This window comes from Lactuca serriola, chromosome 9 (assembly GCF_051521515.1).
Source record: "Lactuca serriola cultivar US96UC23 chromosome 9, Lser_US96UC23_V15, whole genome shotgun sequence".
In the NCBI taxonomy this organism is placed as follows: Eukaryota; Viridiplantae; Streptophyta; class Magnoliopsida; order Asterales; family Asteraceae; genus Lactuca; species Lactuca serriola.
Window position 1 is genome coordinate 186,169,274 of NC_136416.1, and position 6,589 is coordinate 186,175,862.

General features: G+C 32.2%; 1 protein-coding gene across 1 annotated transcript; it reads left to right on the plus strand.

Annotated features, from left to right (window-relative positions):
- The first annotated feature begins 942 nt into the window (after positions 1–942).
- LOC145074560 (Sterile alpha motif (SAM) domain-containing protein) lies at positions 943–2,806 on the plus strand. The gene is made up of 4 exons (XM_079020915.1): positions 943–1,103; positions 1,202–1,303; positions 1,912–2,104; positions 2,336–2,806. Exons 2-4 carry the CDS (start codon positions 1,250–1,252, stop codon positions 2,464–2,466), a joined length of 378 nt encoding a protein of 125 aa, XP_078877041.1. The 5' UTR covers positions 943–1,103; positions 1,202–1,249; the 3' UTR covers positions 2,467–2,806.
- The last annotated feature ends 3,783 nt before the right edge of the window (positions 2,807–6,589 follow it).

Sequence of the window (6,589 nt, forward strand, 5' to 3'; positions counted from 1 at the left end):
ATTATGCATCACAATGTCATGGTTAATACCTTATAGGATGAGAAATATGAATTTATCATCATCTCTTTTCTCTACTTGTCTGTCTGGTAACTAGGGTTTTGAGTGTGAACCATTAGAGACATTCATACTATTAGTTGTTCGCTTTCCATAGAACTTTAGAAGATTTGAATATATGAGTTGTTATATTTGATTATAACAAAAGGTATGTATTCTAACCATATGATTTTTGATATAATATAGGTTAAATGATTGTTCAATAAGTATGTTGTTATAACTTGAGAAAATGCCAGAGTTCTAGGTTGCATGTACCCATAAATGTTTATGTAAAAATATGTTGTGCAAATAATTTTGTAACCTATAAAACCCATTAGATCTAACCCAAAAAACTCAACAAAAATGAAACCGAACACTTGGTTTTTACCTAAGGTTCATAAACCCTAATAATAAAGACAAGTAAAAGAGAGATTTACTTACTGTTTACTCTTGATTTCTTTGTCGCAAAAACATGAAATTCTAGTATTTTTTCCGTCCCTAAAAATCATTTGTTTTTCTTTCTCCTCTCCTGCTTAAAGTAGACATGAAAAGTGAGAAACCCATGGAGTTTTCTTCCATTGGCCATCTAATAGTTACACCTCTAGTCTGATTAGGAAAATTAAATATTTAGCTAGATTGTGACAATTAGTCTCTCCTCTTAGACACAAATTCTATGTTCCACATTCGTATTATACTTAGACTTGAGTTTTAGTTCGATCAAATTTGAGTGGAATGCATTTGAGTCAAATTCTAACTTCAAAAGTTGATTTGATATTATGTTTAAGCATGCTAGACCACAAGTAAAATTTAAAAAGGTGACAAAATAGAAAATACTAAAGCAAAATGACGAGGGTGGGCCCACATGTCAATATTGACAAACAAAAAGAGACTTTGGGTCACACACTACAAGCTTCGGTGCAAACTACAAAGAACCATCCTTTCAAGCTTTCAACTTGCCTTCTTCCTTCTCTCTCTCTCACACACACAACACACACTGAAAAAGGGCATTATGTTCTCTCTCGCTATCATATGAACTGAATCAATAACCTCATCGGAACACCTTTTTCTTGGTAAATCTCTTCGATTCTGTTGTTTTCTATTCCAAGATTCGTTCAATTCGTGATCTTATCGACTGAATTGCGATTTTGACTTTTGAAACTTTTTGTAGGGTTTTGGTTGGTTCGTTTTCTTGTTTCGGGAGTGGAGATTTTGTGAGATGAGCAAAGAACGGCCACCGGAGCCGCTTGATTTCTTCATTTGGACGGTTGAGGTATGCCTAATCACTTCTTGTTTTATATCTACAGATCTCGTGGTTCAATTGTGTTTTGTGTTAATTGGGCATTTCGTTGTTTTAATCGAGAAATGTGGGAGGGAAATTGAAATTGTCGAGCCCTTTTGGGATCATGTTCTTCGTTTTCTGCAAGCGATTGTATGGTTTACACAAACTGTGCACAATTACACATCCTTTCTGATAAATTATAATTCCAGTCGTACCATTCCTTCTCAGAATCATGCTCACTGAAAGCATCAAATTACATCATCATGTTTGAGGTTTCTTTTTACAGATACTCCACATGTGCTTAGGATCAAATAGTCAATTCAGCATACCTACCATACCCATAAATCAACCAAATTTATTCTAAATGACACCCAATTTTGATCCATCATCCCTTTGGTGCTCGTATGATTCTCCCAAATTTATTAAGACATATCAATACGTCTTTGTGTTCTATAGTCTATACTTGCTCTTGATTTCTATTTTTGCTCATAATCCTATTCTTTTACATTCGAATTTCCATTTTATATGCAACAAGGCCTTCGCAATTGCATTTAGTGGGTTAGTGGTTGACTTTTTTGTGGTCAAAATTTGTTTGACAGGATGTTGGGCTTTGGTTGGAGGAAATAAATCTTGGAGGGTATCGCCAAACTTTTAAAGAAAATGGTGTTAATGGAGAGTATCTTGAAGGCATGTCCATGTTTACAACAGAACAAATTCTTAGGTTTATTCGACGTTGTCACATGAAATGGGGTGACTTTATAACGCTATGCAAAGAACTCAGAAGGATTAAAGGTTATATATCTTTTAAACTTTCTTTCTTGCAATACTTTTATTATTATTATTATTATAATATGTTTTATTAGTTTCTCTTTAGCTCTTACAAGCTCCTTTATTATAGTTTTTATAATCTTGAATGGTGGCTTTTACAATACTAAAATGTGGTATCTCATTAGCATAAAGTTTCGATTTTTGGAATGTTTTGTAGTAAAGAAATTGATTAGGTTTGTGTTGATGATCCTCTAGTGGCTTGCTTGAAGGGGGAGCAAAAGGTTCGGCGACCATGGTGGGCCCCATCTTGTTTATCTGTAGTCTTTGTGAGGGTGGCAAAGCGTAACAGACAATCACGGGTAGTTTCCATGAAACTAGAACCCTGATCTGATCCACCCCACCTCACTGGGTGGGTGGGTAGGGGGAAAAGTCTGACATCTTCAGTCCTGATCAGCTTTTCCCCAGTGGATCTTGATCAGGATTCCAGATGTTTGATACATCATATCCGCAAGCAAACGTGTCCTTTTGTTTTGTTTTTATTTAGAAATCAAAACTAGCAAAAGAATTCGGTCTTATATTGTGTATCTTTTGTGTCGATTTTTATTTAGTTGCTTTTGTGTAAAGTTTGTGGATGAAGATTTATAGCATAATACGGATGAGAAATTTGTATTTGTATTTTGTGTAGATATGCTTAGCTCTCTAGTTGAGAGCATGTTTTTGTGTTAATTTTTCTTCATTAGATGAGCTATGTTTATCGATTCATCTGTATTTAGGGTTTAGGGTTTGGTATTTCGTGTTCAAAATAAATTTGAAACGAGTATAATTGATGAGCTCATTTTTTTTTTGGATTGCAAATAAAACAAGTGAATAGTATCAATGAAGATAGTTATAACAAGTGAATAATATCACAAAATTAATTGGAGTGATCCATGTAAAGTTGGTGTGGAATAAGTTTACAACTCTAAATTTTACGTAAAAAAATCTTGAATTCCGTTTTTATGCACTTGAAGGTTGAAATGGCTATCCATATTAACCAGCTCCATAAGAATTCATATTAGACTTTTGAATGTTATTATTATTATTATTATTTTTTTAAACGGATTACACAAATCCTAGTCTATTTCTAAAGTACTTACATAATAATCTTTTTCTGATAGAGGTGATACATTATTTATTTATTTATTTTTTACTTATGAAGCCAAAGAAGCCATAAACGAAAATAAGGGGTGAAGGGTGGATAAAATTTGAAGAATTAGTCCTATTGGGCTTCATCAAAGGTCCATGTTGTTGTGTTCATTGTTCAGTCCAATTGAATTTGGGCTTGATCAAAGGTTGAACTTGTTCTGTTCAGTCCAATTGTATTCCGCCTTATAGAATTCAAAATCACTAGTTTTTAAGAGGTTTATAATAAACTAGGCGAACGCCCTTACGCAGAAGCATCTATATAGTTGAAATTTTTACAAATATATGTTTTTTTTAAATATAAAAATAATGCCGTTGTTAAATTTGATATAATAATTCGTATACTTAGTTGATATAATATATTGATTATTTTGAATTATATGATAATATATATACATTTATTAAAACTGCATAATCCCAATCTTTTGAATGACATCTACCTGCGCGTTATTCATGAATAAAATTAAATATAATATATGGTTTAACATTATTTATAGTTATTGTTATTGTTAATTCATTTTTAAAATTTATTTGATAACGTTTTAATTTTTATTAGTTTAATTATTTAAAACATCAAACAATTTTTTTTTTATTTTAAAGATAACAATATAATCATTTATATAGAGTTATTTTAACTATTGTTATTATAAGTTATTTTAAGCTACTTATTTCAAAACTTTTAACGATTATAAAAATATATTTAGAAATATTTTAGTGAATTGATATTACAATTTAGTTTCTGCATTTAGAACTAAAATTTATCACTTTCACTATTCACAAAATATTCTTTGGGTAATTTTAAGTGGAACTGAAATTTATATTGAAGTTGACACTGTAATGTTATATTTAAATTAACAATTTAAGTATTTTGTCCATACAGTTCAAAAGTTGTAGCTTTAAACTGATAATGGTTTACATACAACAACATATTAAATCTAATAAATTAAGTATAATATGTTTAAAGTTAAAGACATAACTTTATAAGTAGAAGTAAAAATATTATTTTAATATTGAAATTTAGTTTATTTTTTATTACACTTTAGGTTTGATACTTATTTATCCTTATTAACCAATTTATAATCATTATTAGAAAGACACTATAATTTATCACTATTAACTATTTACAAAATATTTTTTGGGTTGTTTAATTTGAACTAAATTTTATATTTAAGTTGATCATATAAGGTTATATTTAAATTAACAATTTAAGTATTTTATACAAATTGATCAAAAGTTGTAGCTTTAAAATGATAATGGTTTACATACAACATATTAAACCTAATAAATTAAGTATAACATGTTAAAAGTTAAAAACAAACTTTATAAGTAGAAGACAATATATGTTTTTAATATTGTAATTTAGTTTATATATGATTACACTTTAGGTTTGATATCTATTTAACCTTATTAACCAACTTATAATAATTATTAGAACGAAATTGAAAAGTCATGGGAGTTTCAAATGAATGTGGTGAAAGGAAAAAATACATGGGAGTTTCAAATGAATGTGGTTCAAGAAAAAATACAAGATTTATAAGTATATAATGAAATGATAAGGCCTTTTTAATGTCTCTAACAGGTTCCAATCTTGGTCCCCAAATTTTCTTTATAAGACTGTTGTAAAATAGATGAGAAAACTCTTGTAATAGATACCACCGGACACTATTAACCAAGCTGGATGACTTTCAAATTGCTTTGTATCTCACGAATTACGCTTACGTGATATGCCAAATCATGTCTAAAGTCATAAAAATCCAGTGGAAACTTACTATATGGCAAAACAACTTATGGCGACTTGCCAAGCCGTGTTCCAAGTTATATAGACATATTTTCCAACATTTCGTATTGATTCGACTTGGACGGGCAACTTTCAAACCTATACATTTACTCCTTTACTTTCACCAACAATACTCCACAAATTCATTTCATACTACATGCAAAATTACAGTGTGTTTTCATTCAAGGCCACTCTAAAAATAAATCAATCTGTAAGAATGACTTATGAAATGTGGATCTCGTACATAACACATATTCTAAAGATAATTCTTATTCAACTTATCAAAACATAATGTACTTCATACTCACATATTAACATAATGTTATGGGCTAAATCATAGTCTTACAATCACTTCCTGCCATGCGACAAATCATGGTCTTACATACAAGTGTCATGGGCCATATCCTAATCTTTCATGCATTTGCCAGGGGCCAGATCCTGGTCTTTAATATAAGTGTCAGGGGCCAGATCCTAGTCTTTCATCCAAGGATCACAAAGACAACTAACATCTTACATAGTATATTTAGAAGACTTACCTCTCAGTTGAAGACGTAATACAAAAGCTCTCACAACCAAAAGATGGTGCTACACACCACCTAAGGAAACATTCAAGGTCAAACCTTAGTCTACCCTCTAAAACTAGCAATTTGACCTAAAGTCAACCAAGTCAAAAAGTCAACGATCAATGCTCACCATGCCATGGCTAATTACTTGCCACATCGTGGCTTCTCCGACAAGACAGCCGCGACCAAATCCATCACCACTTTGTGGCAAGCATGTCGCCACGCCATGGCAACAACTTGGAAAAATAATCGTGAAAACCCCCCACCATGTCGTAGCGAGCAATATGTCACGTCATGGTTTCTGGCTTAATTGATTAAGCTTTGAATCTGTTAAGCCCTTTGCTCAAACTTTCCGGAAAGGCTTCTTGGGAACCTAACGGTTCATAAAAATCCAAACTTTATAGACATGTATGACCCATTCATGTCCTTCACTCAAAGTAGATAAAAAATTTGAGGAATGGATTCCAAACTCCATGCATGGCACTAAAACTTCACAAGAGTTCAGATCTAAAACATATAAGGCATTTGGGACTCCAAGACCCATAAAGTTGCAAAATTTAGGGTAACCAACCATTCAAACTTCACCATGAGGTTTCCTATAAGAAACCAATCATCAAGATCTGAAATAGAAGACTTACAAAGGTACATAAGTTAATGAAATCTCTAAGCTTTCCAAGTGGTTCCCTTAACCAAAAAGTTCTTCTTCTTTCTTCAAGGATCACCAAGAAGACCAAAGTGAGCTCAAACGAGGAATCAAGGGATTTGGGTTTGATTTATGAACTTGGAGGGTAACGGAGGCTAAGGGTGGACGAAACCCTAGCCATCACATCCTTTAAATAGGCCTTAAGCCCGAAAAATTATGGTTTGATCTTGGGATGTCGCCATATCGTGGCCAATACGTGACCACGTCATGGCCACAAAAAATGATTGCAGCCCAGAAGTGTTTGCCATGTCGTAGTGATCTTCCCCACCACGACGTGGCCACCA

Excerpts from the sequence above, each read along its gene's own strand:
- LOC145074560 (XM_079020915.1), top strand. The coding sequence starts at position 1,250 with ATGAGCAAAGAACGGCCACCGGAGCCGCTTGATTTCTTCATTTGGACG. Across the intron at positions 1,304-1,911 it reads TCTTCATTTGGACGGTTGAG|GATGTTGGGCTTTGGTTGGA; the intron begins GTATGCCTAATC and ends TTTGTTTGACAG. Across the intron at positions 2,105-2,335 it reads AGAACTCAGAAGGATTAAAG|TGGCTTGCTTGAAGGGGGAG; the intron begins GTTATATATCTT and ends ATGATCCTCTAG.